The 20,021-nt window shown below is 35.5% G+C and overlaps 1 protein-coding gene across 1 annotated transcript in view; it reads right to left on the bottom strand.

The window, feature by feature from the left end:
* Positions 1 to 7,871: 7,871 nt before the first annotated feature.
* LOC132908867 (lachesin-like) overlaps positions 7,872 to 20,021 on the bottom strand; it is a 92,691-nt gene continuing 80,541 nt past the window's right edge. Inside the window, exons 5-9 of the mRNA XM_060963249.1 lie at positions 16,494 to 16,643; positions 12,976 to 13,126; positions 12,742 to 12,890; positions 8,657 to 8,716; positions 7,872 to 8,580 (exon numbers count right to left, since the gene is read on the bottom strand). Coding sequence (XP_060819232.1) covers positions 8,453 to 8,580; positions 8,657 to 8,716; positions 12,742 to 12,890; positions 12,976 to 13,126; positions 16,494 to 16,643 — 638 coding nt within the window. The 3' untranslated portion in view covers positions 7,872 to 8,452. The remainder of the gene's footprint in view (positions 8,581 to 8,656; positions 8,717 to 12,741; positions 12,891 to 12,975; positions 13,127 to 16,493; positions 16,644 to 20,021) is intronic.

Raw genomic sequence — 20,021 nt, 5'->3', positions numbered from 1 at the left:
ACCAGAAATTCGAACTAACTTGATAATCCTAAATCGCATACACAACAAATACCATCAGCTTTGATTAATTAATTAATGTTTCCCTGTGCAATGCACTGCTTAAATTTATCTATAAATTTCATTAATTTCTTAAGAATATTCCACCAATTTGAGGCGGAGGACATGTACGGTGTGAACTTCTTCAGGTCCCGGTAAAACTGGGCCGGCGCCCCATCTCCCACGTGTTCGCCCTCTAGCAGCTTTGGCACTTTGATGGAGTCCCAGTCAGCCAGTCTTTTAATAAGTTTCTTTTTGAGGTGTTCGTACCTGCCCCGTCTTCGGCGGGTCGAACAGTACGTCCCGGACTGGCTGTATATACCGTTCGGTAAGATTCGCGACGGTGGTGTGGTATTTTGCCTTGTCGCTTGTAATGCGGGTATCTAGATCTGATTATTATTTGATAATTTCGCAGATGTAATTCTAGTATCAAGAACCACAGCGTTACATCGTGCGGCCAGAATGGCGATATACGGAGCGGCGTACTCACCGCGTCTATGCTGTTGTTCGTGTTCGTCGCGTGCTCAGCTCCGTTGGAGCTAGTCATTTCGAAGACTGTTCATTCATGGAAACATATTTTACAAAATGTGGTCCAATCAATTACATGCGTTTCGAAAAAATCCGTTAAAATACCGCATGCTGCAGAACTAAGTACTGAAAGATATTCACCTTCCATACTGTTTCTTCATCAACACCTAAATGAAGATTACGTATATTTTTCAATATTCTGTTTAAATAAGTAATACAATATCGTTCAAGAATAAAAGGGAATATCAACCATAATAACATAGAAGAAATGGGTGTTCCATAAAGGAAAGACAGAAAGTATCTCGTTCCTATTGGATAATTACGATAATGGGAAGGAAATATTTTTACAGCAACATCTTGATCTCCCATGCTGCCTTGCCATACCGGTCCATAGCGCCCTAGTTCTGAAATTATACAATGTATTACAGCCAAAAATATTTATTTTTGTTGTAAATTCAATGGTTTAATTAACAAAGAACATACCTACAATTGTTGTAAGCTTCAATTGATCTACTATATTAGCATCAGCTCTTAGCACCGTGCTATCCATAAACTGATTTATATAGGAAAATGGTTTTCCTAATGTTGCTAACATATTAGTATGATACACAGGATATACCATTATAGTTACAATATATGTATATTACTAATAATATGCATAGTAGAACACTTGTTATGATAACAATCCATTTCTCAGAATCTCCAAATACTCCAAAAATTTCAAATGTTCAGTTGCTATAAGATTTCATAAAAGATATTATAATGAAATTGTAAATTAATACAGATCATATCTCTCTGTATCGTTAAAATTTGTTTGGTTGATTATCTTTTGCAGGAATGCAACTATGCGCATTATTCTCAGAGTATAAGATATTAATAATTTTGCTATTAAGTTTACATCCATGACAGCAACAAAAAAAAGAGACCACGTCTGGGTTATATTATCCTTCCTTATTTATCATATTTGTCTTGTTATCTTCATATTCTCCTCCCCTTTCATTACCCCCACCCCTCTCTTTCGTGTCTTTATAGATGGTGTTTCCTCCACTGTACCATCAGGCGTCGAGAGTTGTTTGGCTTCCACAGATCATTGAACCGTTACTCAACCAACGGTCACTTCACTACTTCTTTATCCATGCTATTTAGCATCATTTATAGCGTATTTTTCATGTATTGTGAATATTTTAAAGAAGGCGATATGCAAGGGACACGCGCCATTACATACAGGGGATACATTCCATTGCATAGCAGGACTTGATTCCACAGCACGCCTTGGAATGCATACAGTCATCCCTGCCATAATATGTTTTTTAAGCGTCTTTCTATTAACTTTTCCTTCTAACCCCTTCTTCGCTTCGCTCACTTAAGTCTCTTTGACCTTTTATAAATACACAGTTTATCTGTCAAAATCCACTGTAATTTCACTTCACGACCTCTCTCTCGCGCGACTCGAACTATCACTCCTTAGTTAAATACTTTCCGGGAGTGTTATCAGTTGTTTCAGTTGTGTGTGCGTCTATGTGTATCTGCAGTTGATACTTCTATACTGTTTTTGCTGTTTATTACCGAATTGAACGAGATGGCCTGGTCTTATAAAGTATGGACACTCACCTATGTTGTGTGACATGTTATATACGTTATTTACATTGCACTTCAATGTAACGTACTTTATTGCCAGACATCAGATGCACAGGCGGTTCTTTTCGGTTTTATATCTTTAAAAAAAAATGGATAGATTCTAATTTTCTTAAGGCGATTTCTAGTTGAAGGTTTTTTATATTTACAAAATCTATACCTTCAATTTGTTTTTGTCGTCTTGGGCGTGTGTGTGAAGCGATGTATATCATTCCCTGTAGATAGGCTACTTGCTATTCTGTAATTGTCTAGTATGCTTTTATCGTTGCTAATTCGTTTTACATAGAAATCTCTGATATGTCTTGTTCAGAGATCTATTGCTTGTTTTATCAAGTTCCTGGGGAAAGGGGAAGAACTTGGATCCACTCCTTTGAGGATTTGTGTTGCCATTAGCTTTAAATATCTTTCTCGTATCTTTGATCATTGATTACAACTTACCTGTTGGTCTGCATATTTGTTAGGATTATTAGATGTATAAGCAGCGGAACACGTGGATAAATTGTGAAGTTAATAATATTCTTCTGTACAGAAGTGTAAGTAGAAGTAGGAATATAATTTGAGCTGGTTCTGATCCGCACGTTAGCAATGTTACCCTATGACTGAAAGCCCCGAAGCCATCGTCGCCTATCTACTGTTTATGGTCTGCTTTCATCTCAGTCTATTGTCTATACGGTGTCGATGGCTTCAGTGCTTGAGAAAACTAAACAGACCAGATGTAGATTTTTCTTAGAAGTTTTGACGACTTCAGCACCCTCCCTAAAACTCTATATCCCAACAAACAATTACCTCTTAATATTTTTCTAATTCTTGTCATAGATATCTGAACCTTGAGTTCATCAAAGCTTTCACAAATACATTTGCCTTTCTCTTTTCCATTCAAAGCATCTAAAGCAATCCCTTTTTAGATGGCCAACTTTTCCACAGTTGAAACAGCTTGCTCCTTGTTTCTCGTTTACTTGACTGCTTCTGTTGTTCCTCTTTATAATTGTTACCTTTTATTACCAGCGCCACCGATGTTTCCTGGTCGTCTTTCTTCCATCTGATATTTGCCATCATCAGCGTGGTACTCCTCCTGTCTAAGGTTTTCTTTCCTTCTTCCACCGTATCCCACGCACTGTGAAAATGGTCAAATTTGTTTGGTAACATCTATATAATGCGTGTTATCATCATTTTCTCGCCAGTTTCACTCCCAAGGGCTTTCATCTTCGCCGCTATCAGTTCCAACTTTGACAAGTTGTGAAAGACATTTTCAGATTCTTCCCAATTCAAATCGAGAAATTGCTTCTGGTTCCATAACCTGTTGGGGTTATTAGATGTATAAACAGAGAAACACGTGGATAAATTGTATATTAAGTATTATATTTCAGTACAGAAGTGTCAGTAGAAGTAGGAACATAATTTGAGCTGGTTCTTATCCGCACGCTAGCAATGTTACCCTAAGACTGAAAGCCCCGAAGCCATCGTCGCCTATCTAATGTCTATGGTCTGCCTTCGTCTCAGTCTATTGTCTATACGCTGTCGATGGCTTCAGTGCTGGATAAAACTAAAAAGACCAGATGTAGATTTTTCTTAGAAATGGTGATTACTTCATCATTATTGCTCCTGTGCATCATTCACGCGTGAAATTATCTAGGCGCAATAACAGCAAAATTATTGTTGTCCTCCTTTCCTTGCAAATACGTTTGCCCAGACCTCGCTCTTTCTTTCGTTGCATTAGTCATCCATAACCGTGTCGTTTAAGGGCTGGCTCGGCATATCCAGGATGCAAGAACTTTGTTGATTTCGATTTCATTTCTTCGCAGGAATGCTGTTGCTTTTTCTTTTGTTGCTAGATTTGACACTTGATCCAACCTTTTCCTTTATTGGCCCTTCCTTCATTTCTAGCATTTTTGTATTTTCTTTCCTAGCAGTATGGGCGTTGGATTTAATCTTTTTGTATCTTTTCCGGCTTCGCAAGTAATTTTAGATTCTGTTACTGTTTCGCGTCGGTTACTCCTCCGACTCTATGCTCGTGCTGCATGAAGTAAGTTGTTCTGCTTTTGCTGTCTCGTTTTTCTTTGTGGTTCCCCTGTGTTACATTTTGAGGTTCTATACTTGTTTATTGACGATAAAGAAACTGCTATATTTTTCTCGATTATTTCTGAGTTAAAGAAAGTGACTCTTTTATTTAGTTTCCGCTCTCGACTACTTCAAAGTAGTTGTTCGTTACGTTATTTCCAATGGTACTGTAACGTCTTAAATGACTTTCGGAAATAATTTCTTGCAATCTTATCAAGTACCCGTTGCGACACCTCTCGTACCTTTCCCACACTGCCGAAGTATTGCCCTTTCGCTTTCGATTTCATTTTGGGAAATAAAAGGAAGTTACCAAGGGCTAAATTTGGCGAACGTGGAGGATGTGGGATGACAGTGGTGTTGTTGTCCTGTAACACGACAACACCCCTGTGCACACGGCTTACGACTTCAAAAACATATAATTTCGTAGAAGATGGTTTAATATCTAGTTTAAATGATATGAAAAATTACCATACCAATTTCTGGTCGATAATTGAAAACTCCATCTGTTTCTTGAGGTTTCTTTTCGCGCTGCCGACTACATCTTGCGACATACAGTTTTCCAAAATGAATTAAGAATGAATCAACGATCGCATCTGCGATTGCTCCATCATCAATTACTTTGTCGGAGTCACTTTCATTGTCACTTTCCACTAAATTTCGATTTGCCATTTCCTGACTCGTCGAAGTAATACTTAATCGTAAAACGACCACTAGAGAACTGGACTTCCATTCCTGAAAAGAATTCGAAAAATATGATCGATCTCTGCACAGTGTAAAACGTTACTGTGAGCACGAGCCATCTTTGAGAGATTTCGTGAAACATAATAGAGTGTCTGTACGGACTTTGGTTAGTGGGAATGAAACAAGAGTTTGTACAGTGCATAGACGTCGTTCCTGATGGGTTACGGGATGACGTTGCATTTTTGACGACTTCGAGATCAAGTTTGGATTGCTCGAAAAATTTTGTTTCTTGTATTCGGGTCGTTTCGAACCAGAATTCTTCGATAAAAGTAGTGCGTCTAGCAAATAGAGAAGAATATAGATATTATTACGTTCAACTCATTGTCTTAATTTTGCAAATTGCATGGCAGATCATAGTGAGACACGGCGTTGCTAATAACGGAGGATAATATATCACAACGTGACGCAACCGTGTCATAATCTGATGTCTCGTTATAGTTCATGGAAGAGCATAGCGACGATGATAGTATTAACGCTGATATGATTCTTGATGACCTACCTAACATGAAATTAATGAACTATCAACATCAGTTTGCTTCTTGGAATTGTACGCCATAAAATATTTTGCTGGATATATGGCTAAGAAAATGACGTTAAAAAATCGCCATGTTACGGCAGATTCGCAAAAAAAGCGCCAGTTTTTGTCGCAATGAGCAATTCCGTGCATACAACGTCAAAGAGAATTGTCACATTTTGAACGTCTATGCGTAGCAACCAACGAACAAATTTTCGCAAATTTTTAGATTAACATATTGCGAACGTTTTATTGTAGCGTTTTATTGTAGCAATCGTTTTATTGTTATACTTAAGCGATCGGTGGAAATTCCTTCTCTCGTGGTTTTTTTTTTTATATAAAATTCATGTATTTATCCCGGCTAGGTCTAAGATATTGAAAACTACTTGTAGAGGCCATCTCCGAGATTTAGATTTTATAGTGTATTTTCTGAGCATATGATCGGTCATATCTATACCGAATCTGATACCATTACGTAATCTAATTGTCTCCGGTATACAGGTATCATTTTTTCAATTTCTACGGATGTATGTATCGAACTAAGAATCAGTACTTTCTTAATTAGTATAGTTTTGTAAATTGTCAGAGTACAATTATTTGAACGATATAATAGTAAACCTATAGCTGCCGGTCAAATGACCGATTTTTAAATTCTGTTTAGAATTTCTTACGTACAACATTGTTGCACCGCCTTTCTACTATAAGAAACTTCACGACGTTTCTTGTAGTATACTTACAATGAATTTTTTAACAATAGTGTAAATAGATAGTGTCGTACGTGTAATGCGTAATTTTGCAACTAATGTAAGTTGATTTGTCTCGGAAACTACGTGTGATTTTTTAATTAATACGAGTTTAATGATAAACGATAAAAGGAATGCATAAGACGAAGAAGAGAGATATCCTTAAAAAGAAGAAAATTTGTATTATTTGCTTGTTTCACATGTATATTATTGTTTTAAAAATAAATATATCAAAATTCATCTGGTTTTACAAAATTGAAAATAAAATAACTCATACAATTCAGGAAAAAAAAATGGGTCGGTACAAATGGTTCTCAATTTGGTAAATGCCCCACTTAGATTGAGTAATCTCATTGAGATAATGTAATATAATTCATTCAGTAATGTAGTTGAGATAAGCAACCAATAAATAATTTATATCCTTCAGTTTCGAAACTAGTACCACTACGCTTGTTTATTTTAGGTTTGTAATATGATAGTAACTATCGCTTATCTAATATAATTAATGAAACATTTGTAAATAAGAAATTAAAATTTTCAAAAATGTCAAACACCTATTTGATGGTTTAAAAATGTATAAAAATATTTTTCAGATATCTTACATCATTTTGTATGATGTATCATTTTATATATCCATCAAGCAAACTTTGAATATAAAATTGATCACAAAACTATAATTTTCCTTCTCGATAATTAATTTGTGTAAATTACTCCGTTTATGTTAACAAGTATTCTAAAGATTTGAATGAGATAATGAGATATTACGTTTAATTATTTAATAATAATCGTTTATTAGTCTTTTCTATTTAATACATTTATCTGTATTAATAAATTTTATTTAAATCTTAAAAACGGACAAAGTTACGATATTCTATTGTCATCTTGATGTAATGAGAGACACTTATGAGTTACTTGAAATGTTTATAAGGTAATCGGTGGGTTATACTCAAAATACTAACTGCTAACCAATTCGTTCAAGTTTTAACGTACGTCATAATTAACAAGAAATGTAAGTTTTTATTGGATTTATTTTCTTTAATATAAGGTGCATTCGACATGTACATATTATCATCGGCGAGGTACAGAATTTCCTCTTGGTAGCTGTACCTGTACCTGGTATCTGATCTGTGGTATCTGTACTTCGCCGGTGATATTATAGCGAGTATTGAGTTTCAGTTGATAACGTAGACCAGTCTGACCTATTAAAAGCCGTAGCAAGTGCTGCTGCGTCGATAAGTACTACTTACGTAAGTACGTACATTGTACATATTTGCGAAAATTGAGATCGAATATAAAAAATATACACGCTTTGTCGCATTACGAAGGTATTCAAGATGAATATTGAAACGTCGAAATTACTTGAAAAGTCAGTTAGTACCTGCATACAACTATTTCTCGTTAGAGATCGTTAAATAGATTTGGAACTGAAAGTTTTAGAACAGCTACAGAAATTATTTCTTCACGATTTGAAAGCGGTAAAAGATACAATACACAAGCTGCGTTATACTTTCATCGCGCTATGTAGGGTAGAAGTATTTGAAGTTATACGGAAATTATTTCGAATAAAGAAGGGCAGGAAATGGAGCACGGGTGTGTGTAGTTGTAGACAATATATATACAACGTTCGATCGCATACTTTTATTTCGAAACATCGAATTTTCTGACGTCTAAATATCCGCAACGCTGATACCAATGATAAGATGATTGTGAAATGTTATTATCAACGTTTCGTTAAGCATTATTAGGAAGGGCCAAGCTGCTTCAGCGTTTCCAAGTCTTGTATTTTTGGCGGTGCGTCGTTCCATCGATTCGCCGATACATAATCGACGTTCAGCAAAATCAATTGCAAATCTAAATGGGCGCATACATTGACAACATCCATTGATCTAAAAATGTTTTCGACATTTGAAAGTAGGAAAGGGAAATAGGAAGATGTGGAGAACGCGAGCCTCCGTTTTATTTCTTTTTTCTTTGGTTCGCTGTTTCTTATCATTCACACGGACATTCAAATAATTCGAATTTTCTGCTTTTTTTTCTTTCTTTTTTTCTTTTTTCTCCAATCGAATACTCTCTTTGATTTTGTATAGGTTCAAACATACGAGCGCACACACGCACAAACATTCTTCCTCTTTTCTTGTCCTTTGGCACAAAGTTATCCGGCACTCAGCTTCGCGGTGACCAATAGCAGATGCCTTCTTCACCGCGGCCACAGTAGCACTGGTACAAACAGACATATCGACAAGAAGTGTGATAACTTCTTCCAACATCCAAACAATCGTCTGCCGCCGCTATTAGCGCCTGAACTTTGCGCTGCTTCCGCTAGACCTAAATAAACATAATCAACGTTATTCTATTCTCCTCCTTTTCTAAGATCATTGTGAGAGGAAAAGGATTAGCTTACCACCGATTATAGATACATGATCCTTGCCTCGCGACGATCTATCGAAACCGATTTTTATTTCTAAAAACAGATGATATACACGTGAGTGCACTGCCATTATTTCTGCTACAATTATGTTATTATTATCGACTTATAAGAATATACATGTACGATATATTTGTATTCTATGTATATATATGTAGATTCAAAGTGACGTGTATGGGGTAATTTAAGCAGAGATGGACTATTACAAAAGACGACCTATGTATTTTCTAAACAAGTGTGTAGAATACGCCGATATTGTTATGCTAATTGCATCAAATGTATCTGTGAAACGAAGATTGAAATCGCTTGCAAAAATGTAGAATCCATTATGATTATTAATACAGCAGCGATTATTTACATTTCTTTAGTTTATCACGTTATTCTATTTCATTTTAGTAATATCTCATTATTCATTTATTACTAGGTCATAGATTTAGTAGATTAGTATTTTCAAGTCCTTAAAAAAGGAGTATATTTGTACGTCCATTTCTGCATCAAGAAAGATCCGACATCGAAGAAAACGGATGTACACGTAAAACGTTGATCAAAATTTCATGTCGATCGGTTACTATTTTAAGAAGATTTCGATGCACTTGGAAATGTCTAAGAAAGGGAGCGGCTTTGAAGAAGAAAATGACAGCGGAAATGTGTAAGGAAGAAAGCGACTTTGAGGAAGAAAATGACAGGGGAAATGTTTGTGAAAGAAAAGAGACATTTTCGATCAAACCTTCGGTACGAGAAGTCAGAAATGCCCCTTTGATTTCATTACAAATGTACGCTATATGCGTTATACATTACAGATACAATGTTACAACTTGCAGTGCAAATATTTTTTCAGCAAAGTAAAATTGAGATCGTAAATCGTGTACGTAAATGTGAAAAAAAAAACATTGGGGACACTGAGATAATTCTATTTATAGTAATTATATTTAGCATTCTACTCTACTGATAATGTATTGCTTTTTCAAATACTACTCGTAACATTTGAATCTAAAGAAACCACAGGCCAGTGTCCCAACTCACTGCAATTTCACGTTCGAAATGTTGCAGCGGCTTTTAGAATGTAGAGATTTAGAAGATACTTGTAGATTTAGAACGCGGAGATTTGTAATGGAAATTTAAAGAGGCCTTTGGCGTTAACGAAAGAGGAATGGACTACGATCCCAGATGCATACATATAGTTCATGGACTGAACCCATTAAATGGAACCACGCTAAACTCACAGAAAAATCAGTTATTTTTAGACGACTTTTATAAATAATGGTTAGCTTTTAAAGCACATGCTATGAAAGAGGACTGGAGCTGAGTTTATAAAAGTTTTATTAAATCAACCGATTTAAATTTTGCTTCCACTCCCTTCAAAATAATCTCTTCCTGCAACAATATAGCGATCAGATTGACTTTACCATAGCCCCAATGATTTCTGAAGCAAAATTTAGATTGGCTCACTTAATAAAACTTTTATGAACTCAGTTTGGGTTTTTCTTTTTTTTACAGAACCTCGTACAATTCAAATCGATAACTTGAGATACAGTTGTGGTGGTATTTCACTATTTGAATAATAGAAAAGTACTTATAATACTAATTATTGTTACGGTTGATCTCAATGAGACGGTTGGTGTCAGAACAAAAACTAAAAGAAAAAAGACACATAAAAACAGGTAAAAAATAACGTAATAGTGTAATTTTGTAAAATAATATAATTTGCGCATTAATCTGACAAATATTTGAGTCGATATAAGAATTAATGAGCTAGAAAGTTAAGCCACTTTTACGTTCAGTCGCATCGGAAAAACTGACAAAGTGTCGCGTACAGGTGACAGTTCTTCCTTTTTATCGCATGAGTCTGTAAGAGAGATGGAAGCGAACTCGTCGACGAGGAGTCGCAAGATTTCAGCTCTAAAACGCTTGGTAAGGTATATAAGAAAATCGAAAATGAGAAAGAAAGGAGTATGAACATTGATATAGAGACAATGACGAAACACAAGAAACGTGTCATTTCATATCTAGCAAAATTAGCTTCCATGGTACAGTTACGCTGTTCCTGCGACGCAAGTTAAACGAGCTTTTTCAACTCCGAATCTAAGTGAACGTCTCGAGAGGTAACTTATCTTCGCAAAATTAACATAAATTTATGTTTCTGAAATTTAATTTGGATTTTAGACAATAGTTATATATGTACAAATATCAAATAAAGAATGCAGTTGTAATAACTTTTGTTTTATTCTATGCTTTAACATTTGCATAAGTTTTTTGCTTATTAAAATGATATAAGTTTTATAACTCATTTTGTGTTATTGATAAATAAGGTGTACCAAAATTAGACTCCATTGTTTGATATTTTGCAGGAGACTTTAGAAGAATGAGATTAATATACTTGCAACTTTTATGAATAAAATTAAATGAAAAGACTCTTTCATTTAATTAATTATAACACGCAAAGATTATTCCTCGCTGCAGACTCAACGTATCGAAATTTATTCCTGTTAATTATACTTATATTGTAAAATGTACATGTGTCAAAATAAGTCTTCTGTTATATACCTGAAGTTTATCTTAATGTGCACGAAGCTTATTTTAATATTTCTAAATAATCATCTATGTTGAATAGTCTGAACTTGCAATAAAAAAGTTCAAACTCGTAGCATTTTTATAAGACCACTTCTTCCTATATTAGCTTCCTGTAATGTTTTACATGTTTTCTGATGAAACTACCTTTCTGGTAATTAATTAAGGAATAATTTTAATAAGATACGAATCGTGGGTCTGGCTTTGGTGCCATACTTTTAGGTGTTGATTCTCAGTAATGTAAATACAAGTTGAGGATGATTGAAATCAGAAAAATGGTTATCGGTAGGAAAAAATCTCCTATTATTGATAATGGTTATTGCCCCAATGTATATACACTTTGGGAATTGTAGAACCCCTTTATTCCTTATCATCTCAGTGTTATTTTCAGCAGTTACTGATTCAGCATAAAATAAAATTACAACGTTGTAATGATTAAAATTGTAACTAAAAATATAAAATTGTAAATAAAGTACAGGACAGTAAATGAAGTATACAGTCCGGGTAATGATGTATTAAAGCGAACCAACATCAAAGTAAGAAAATTATAGAAGAAACGTGATATTCGCAACTTGAGTTAACGTATATAATCGATATACTGTGAATAATATTAGTTTCCATTCTTCCCTTTAACTCGTAAAGGTCTATACGCGAAACGGAATATTTTCTCGGTCCACGATGATAAGAAAAATATTTCTTACGTAATTTAAATGGTTTCAGGAGACGAATCAGACCGGAAAAATATCTTTTTATAAACGTCATTTTTTAACGTTTTTAATGTTCTTTTACGTATACGTGATTTTTTTTTGTATGTTATACCGCAATATCAAATACGCAAGAGTATAGTATGTCCACCATCGTGTCATGCAATTTTTGTTTGAAACGTATCGTTCGTGTTTTTCGAAATGTTTGAGCGGTTCGAGATAAACCAAACACACTGTATATATATATATATGTATATATAATAAAATACTGCTTTCAGTTTCCATCTTCCAAGCTCAATTACAGCGATTTGATGTTTTGGTAAAATTGATATTTGTCGTTTATCCAACGCTTTAAAAATCAAAATTGTGCACGTGAAAACCGTAAATCGAAATTTCGTTCTATTTTTTGATGAGATGGCAATTAAAAAGTGTTTAGATTTCCATTCAATTTCCTCCCTACCTTATCTGTATTATTGGTAGTTAAACGAAACATTCCGACATCGATACCGGTGAATTTTTCTTACACGTCATCTAATAAACCAATTCTTTTAACTTATTTCAAAAAAACTCGTTTTAAAAGAATTATTACAATTGTACGTATGTCCATTTATAAGCAATTACTTGAGGAATTGCTTCGTTAAAAAGGGAGATATTATACAGAACAAGAAACACAGTGAGTGATTTACGTGGCATAACGACGTAACATAAGTCAACAGAAAGATACAGAGGGAAATGTTTCTTATTATTTCCACTCGACTTATATTTTTTCCAAAGAATAAGAAAACTTACCGTATAACCTTAAGGTTCCGTCGGCCTTGCCAAGACTATTCGTCGATACGCATTTGTAACTGCCCACATCTTGTTCGGTAAATCCTTTGATCAACAACCACATCAGAACTTTGTATCCAGATCGTTCTTCTCGTACATTGTACTTGAGCCTGTGTAATTCGATGACAATAAGTTTTACCAGCCTTTAGGAAACGAAGCAAGAACACACGAGATTAAAAGAACACATAATCTCACCCTTCGAGCAGCATTTCGTCGTCTGAGCCTCGCCGGTTCTTTACCCAGTAATTAATTGTATTTGGAAATGCCTCGACATAGCACTCGAGCTGCACATCCGTGCTCAAAGGTGCTCCCAGAAGCTGATTAGGAGCTTTGACGACAGGTGCAACTGTGAAAGCGGTTTCAAATTAATTAGCCGATATTCATCGCGTTACACGGCTCGCTAAGATTTTAATTAACGCCCTTTTACGGAAGACATAGGTAAATATAATTCGTCCTTTCCCTTTCTGATAGTTGTACGCACGATTTTTCCTTAGAGTTATCCAATTTAATGCGACAACCACTGTTCCACTGTTTGCTAACGTTTCGTTTCTCGAATGGCTGCGTGTAGAGTATTCGCGCTTATAGACATCGTTCGTTGAAAATAAATTCATATTCAGTGATCATGTACATGTGTAAGGATCGCTATTTACGACGTTTCAATGAGTATTATCCTGCCATATATACATAATATTATCTAAAAAACATTCTTCTAAATTTGCTTTTAGATTTACGCAACATTTATTTATATAGCGATCATGTACACGTATAAATGCTACATTTGTGACATTTCAGTGAGTATTATTGCGCCGTGTATGCATAACGTTATATAAAAAGATTCTTTTAATTTTAGTTTTAGACTCATGCAGACAGGTAATTTATTATTCAATCGCGTACTTGGAAATACGCTGGCTCATGAAAGTATTCAAACGTTTACTGTATAAAACTTTTATCTCGATATTGTACGTGTTATGCAAAACATTTGGAAATTTCATTAGTGTTGCAACGAGACACGATAGTCATAATTGTATTGGTTGAATTTGAAACCAATTTGAAAATGTATATACAAGTTAGAAGATATTCATTGCAAACACATATTTAGTACAAAATTAGTACACAGCGTAAATAGCGATCTTGACCATATGGTGTTAAATATGGTTCCACTGAATATCGAAGTTTATTAATACGCGTATAATGCACGATAATCGACTGTTTAAATACTTTTGCCATCTCTGCGAAACATATGCATAATTACATTAAATACTTCGTAATTTCTGTATATATTTTCAAATTGGTTTCAAACTTTACCAATATAACTACGCGATAGTCGAGTCTCATAATGGTGCTAATATTTCAAAATGTTTCATACGCTACGCACAATATATTCATAAATGGTATCTAAAATTGTTCGAATATCTCCGTGAACCCGTATATTTTATTTCGGACAATAGTACGCGCAAACAATCAGATACGAGTGGTATCTATAATAAGTTGAATCATATTTGAACATACCAAATTAATAAACATATTAACATTTGTTTTTCTACTTATTTATCATTTTCTAGTGAACGTGTTCTTCCTATGCAGAGATAACGATATTTTAAAGAAAATAATACCGTGTATTCACTATGGTCAAGTAAATTATATGATACAACTTGTTATTGGTTATTTTGGATCATTATGGATACATTAAGGATCATTAAGGGAAATTTACGACTTTAGAAATATATATATGTATAGATTTACAAGAGTATGTAATTACATCTTGCGTATGATAATTTCATGCGAGCTATCCCGCTATGATATCTACTACAGAAATAACATTTGTTACTGTATTATTACGTGTACTATGGCACTATTATTAAAAAAGTAGCGAAGTTAAAATACAGTACTTTGTTATTAACTTCGATGAAACATGTGAAATTATGCAATCTACGTTACGTCATGAAAATTGAGGAGAATTAATTCTCAGCTGGTATCTTTTCAAATAATTTAGACACTCGGCACTGATACCGATGTCAATTTAACTTAATTGCGGGATATTGATTCAAAATAATTTGGATATGAAGGAAGCCACATTTGCATCAAATTTCGAATTTAAGATCAATAAAGAATTCAATGACGCACACAAATGAACACGTAACATAGGATGTTAAAATTACGAAATTCCGAGTACATTAGGTTGTCCCAAACATATCTTCTGCTTTATAAATAAAAAATGGATGTGCGACATTTTGTTTTACATCGTGTTATTGAATTCTGTACAATCCATTCTAGTCTATTATTTTCCTGCATCTCTCCGGAAACCTCATAATGCCATTTTTCCAGAACATTTGGCGTTTGCTAACAAAATGTTGTTTGTTATATCATTGCTTTTTTTTCAATTTTTATATCATCTATCGATCCTCTCACTGCGAATACAATTTTTTAACGACAGAAATAAAAGATAATCACGCGGAGCAATATCCGGAGAGTACGGAGGACGAGGTAGAGCATCCAGATCGAACGTTAACAATTTGTTTCTAACGGTTAAAAATGATAGAAAATGACGCCTCGTCTGTTCATCTATTCTTGTCGTTTGAAACAAATTGCGAATGTTTCATCGAGATCTTCTAGCGTGACTCAGCCACTGTGACTGTTATTTATTCCTTTGTTTAAAAAAATTTGTTTGCAGTGAAAGATTCAGTTCGATAAATAATGCGAAAACGCACTTAGAATAACATTTTGCCAGCAAGCGTCAAAAGTTTCGGAAAAATGACGTTATGCGACATGCAGAGAGCTGAAAGAAGATAATAAACCAGAATATATCTTACACAAGTCGATGACACAATGTAAAATATTGTGCATTAGTTGTTCATTAATAAAGTGAAGGGAACTTTTGCGAAAATCTAATACATTACACATTCCACGTTGAAACGAAGGCAGAAAAGCTACCAATATTACGACAAAAGATTGCGAGATCGTAAATTTTTCCATTGTAATTATCTCTTTCAATTATCTTTGTAAAGACGAGCATCAGCGAAACTCATATTGCATCAACGTTATGATCTGCGCTTTACGATTTACGGGAATGCAAATCTGCTTAAGTATTACGAGAAAACTTTTTCAAGGAATCGGGTTAAAATTACTTTCCGCTTTAAAAACAATGCGAAACGAGTATTAAAATGTTTAGCCGTTGTACGATTTCACGACATAATGAAATTAAATTGCGAACTCTACAAGCGAGTGGAACGTTATTGCGCAAGGTGATAAATCCGCAGACGACCTGCTACGTCTTCCTTTATCCTTCGGTTTAGCTCGCTCCGATTCTGCTCACTGATAAGCAATCTCGAATCTCTTTCGCTGCTACTCCGTGCAACAGAGAACAGAATTGACTTACTTTTTCGTAAGCAACGACATCATAGAATCACTTGGAACGTTATCGACGATCGTATCAAAGATAAAAGCCCGTAGATAAACCGTGAATCATTAGCGCATCTCGTTTCGTTCGCCTTTGCTTCATAGTGATGCATGCACGATTTTACAGCTGTTCAGGGGTCTATCAGGCGCGGCAAAAACTTCAAAAGGAAGGCACAGCAAGCCGTTATGGCAATTATTCGAATGATTCGTGGATGCGGAGGTCGTCATTACGTTCGCAGCGATACAGTCGCCTTTTGTCGTTGGTGGAAGCTTTTCCGCCGGCTACAATCAGGGATTAGAAGGAAAACAAGACTTACAATTCACGGCGAGTGTCACTCGCTTGCTAACGGCGGGCGGCACGTCGTTGCTAGCGATGCACAGATACGCCCCCATTTGTCGCCTCTCGACACGATGGAATTGCAGCAGCGAACCGTTGAAGGTCTCGTGCTTCTCGAAAGTGCTACCACCTGCGCACCGAGAAAACGTTTTCTGTCTGCATATTTTCTCGAAAATTGACCCCCTCCCATGCACGCACACACACACACACACACACGACATCCACTTACTCGCTTCAAGCAACGCCTCGCATTCTCTCGTATCCGTCGTTTTTCTATCTTCCTCGCGGATCGTTTTTCATTCAAGAACCTCAGTTGTCGACTTCTTTTTTCTTCATTTTTACGTTCTCGATTCCGCAAAAGGCAGAGACACGATAATACATATTTGTGGGAAACAGCGGGCATGCGAAGATCGTTAGCAAAGGACGAAGAAATCACTCGTCACTGCGCTTCGTTCTCTTCCCTATTTTCCCTTTAGTTTTAGAGACGCGTTTTATCTCGAATCATCGCGACAAGAACATTACGGTTACGGTTATTGTTATTACAGTCAACGGAACGCGGTTAAATATTTGTGTCGCGTTTTCAATTTCGCTATCGACATCCCCTTAAGCAGAAACTCGTTCTGCACGATAACGAGCTGCTGCTTTTACATGCCTTCAAAATATTTTAACGTCCGCGATAAATAGATTGCGTACGAAATTGAATTATTTGCAATTCTGCTGATACGTACAGACAAACTCTGGAAAGCCTGTCAAGTGTCTCTGGCGGAAAGCAAACTTAAATAGGCGATACCATTCAATAATTGTTACCTGTACTTGAGCCACGTGTCCGGACGATTCGCTCAAGTTTACAAGGCAGTTACGCGATAAAAGAAATTAAATATGTATACACTCGCAATATCTATGATTAACTTTTGGATAATGTTAATTGCAGTAAAGATAACTTAAGAACGTAAAAAACGTCGAATTTCGACGATTATGATTGTCAAAGCAGACCATTTTATTTTCGATGATGTTACGTAGCAAAGATGAGACGAGTGAAAAATACCAAAGGATAACGCAACGAAAACGCGATGAAAAGCTCTGGTGCTGCAAGCCGAAAGGACAGTCAAGGATGAAAGATTGCCGACGGAAAGCCGCGAAATGGAAAGAACATTATTTCTCAAGACAAGAAGTTGCAACTTTTCGGATTTAAACGAATCCAGGTAAAACTTTTAACTAGGTCGAAACCACAGACTAATGCAATTGAACGAAGAAACTACCGTCAAAGTGGAGTGGGTGAACGGAAGTACGCCGCGCGTAAGGGAAAGGAAACAAGAGAGAGTGAGAGTGAGGAGGAAAGGAAGAGAAAGAGAAAGAGAGAGAGCCCGAGATAGCCGGAAGCCTGACGCACAACGCAAGCGAAAGAAGAGACAAGAAGATATATGCTTAATTCACTACTTAGGTTGCTAACGAGTTTCTTAAGTGAGCGAACGCTAACGAGTTTGTAAAGCTCGTAAGAAAAGCGTCATCGTCAGGTAGGAAAGCGACGCAGGTTGCACGCGAGCAATGTTTTTGTGTATTTTGAAAAAAAACATCGATGCAATCTAAATATGCTATGCAAATTGCACGTTTCGTCCCATTTAACAACTTTAACGATTCTTATTTGATCAAAATACCTACTTGTGTATTCTTTTTACTTCACTGCAGATGATTAATCAAATTCTATTTGCTATTTAATATAGCATTTAATTATTTAATATAAAATCTGTTGTGGATGAATTTTTTTGTAATAAAGGACCATCCAAGTATTAATATCATTCCCGCGGTAAATGTCATTAAAGAATGATTCAGTTTCGTAGTAAATTTCTGTTTACCCTATTAACTCATAAGTACGTTCATTCGTGCGTTGGGGCGAACGTTAATAGCGGTCTTCACAACGAAAATCGTTAACTGCCTGTGGATGAAGAAAAATATGCAAAGTAAAAAGGACAAATACTGCGAGTCTTGAACGTTTCAGCCTAAGGGTAGGTGGAAGGAGGTAGTGCAACTACCTCGGCCAAAGTTTTGCCAACTCGAGGCCCTGCGGCAGAAACTACCACGTGCCTTCTATTCCATGTGTGTACAAACGATGTTATACGTACACGCACGGTATATATACTCTCCTAGGCCGTACAAGCGTAAGCTCCGTGGTTCGTTTTACGTGTCCCTACAGCGTATGTAAGTACACGGACTCTAACTCTTGCCCTGGATGTGTGTGTCATACAAGATACCATGAAGAGGATTCTCATCCTCTGTTTCTTTACACGCGCATCCGCTGTTTCTGTCTTCGAGTTCAAGAGGTGAAACTTGTTTCAACGACCTGCCTCTTTATACCCACTTTACTATGTTCTTATGCTCAATCTGTGTGCCTACGGTCGAAAATTTCTCGGCTTTTGATTTCGTATTTTTCGCTTCTTATACGATGCCATCGAAAAGAATAACACATAAAACAGTTTATGCTACTTATCAATCGTTCTCTACAGCCAATTTTGCAAAGTTTATTTATAGTAATTTATCTAATACTGTAGCTATTATCTTGTGCTAATTTATTTGATCTTTCTGCAATGTATTTGTCAAAGATTAATCTATTTTCATGGAACGAACATATATCTCGTCTATATTTGTACAAACAGCAGTAAGCTTCGTTTTCTTACGATCATATTTCTTTTTGTAACCAAATAAATATGTTGATATATTCAATGTTTAATTTATATTTAACGGTATGTGTAGATTAGCCTAAAGTGTCAACGAATGTAGAATAATGTTGTGAAATAGTTACCTTTTCAAATAGAAGAATTATTCTGAAATTAATATTTTTCCATTGAAAATTACTGTGAAATTCGGTAATAAATCGGTATCATCAAACGTCCAATTTTCTCCACCACAAGTAAAACTTATTTCGATCATTAAATAAATACAGCATACACTTAAGAAAGTTGTATTATCGTAAGAGGGACAAACATGATGGTAATAATTCTTTTTGCAGACGAAAGTCTACGTTAATTTTAGCGATTCGAAGGTTAATTTTGCCTCCTTGAATGGAATGCTCAATTTTGTATAAGATATTCCATTGTATATTCATACCTAAGATATTCCACGTTGAATTCTACTTTCTTTGTAAATAATTATTTATTTCCCGAAGGAAAATTTTATATTGGAAATTTTATGAGCACAGGGTGGGAAATGTTAAAAGATCAAAAATCTATTGATATTTATTAATTACATTCTTAGAAGATAATCGTTGTCCAAACATTTGCGAATTATACTTTGGATCGTCATGAAGTTGAAATGTTCAATTATTTCCTTATGCTTCTTTTCTACGTATCCTAATAGATTTTTGCCTGAAATATCATCTCTATCGGCTCTATCATCTCTATCAGTCCCTTTGATTTTTACAGTTGGACTGACTTCATCAGCAGGAAAGGTCCTCCAAAACCGGGAATATTTGCATTATACGATCCAGGTCTGAGAGAATTTTTCGGCTGAGAAG

This window comes from Bombus pascuorum, chromosome 7 (assembly GCF_905332965.1).
Source record: "Bombus pascuorum chromosome 7, iyBomPasc1.1, whole genome shotgun sequence".
Taxonomy (NCBI): domain Eukaryota; kingdom Metazoa; phylum Arthropoda; class Insecta; order Hymenoptera; family Apidae; genus Bombus; species Bombus pascuorum.
The sequence above is the reverse complement of the archived record's forward strand: the minus strand, read 5'-3'. Positions and strand labels throughout refer to the sequence as shown.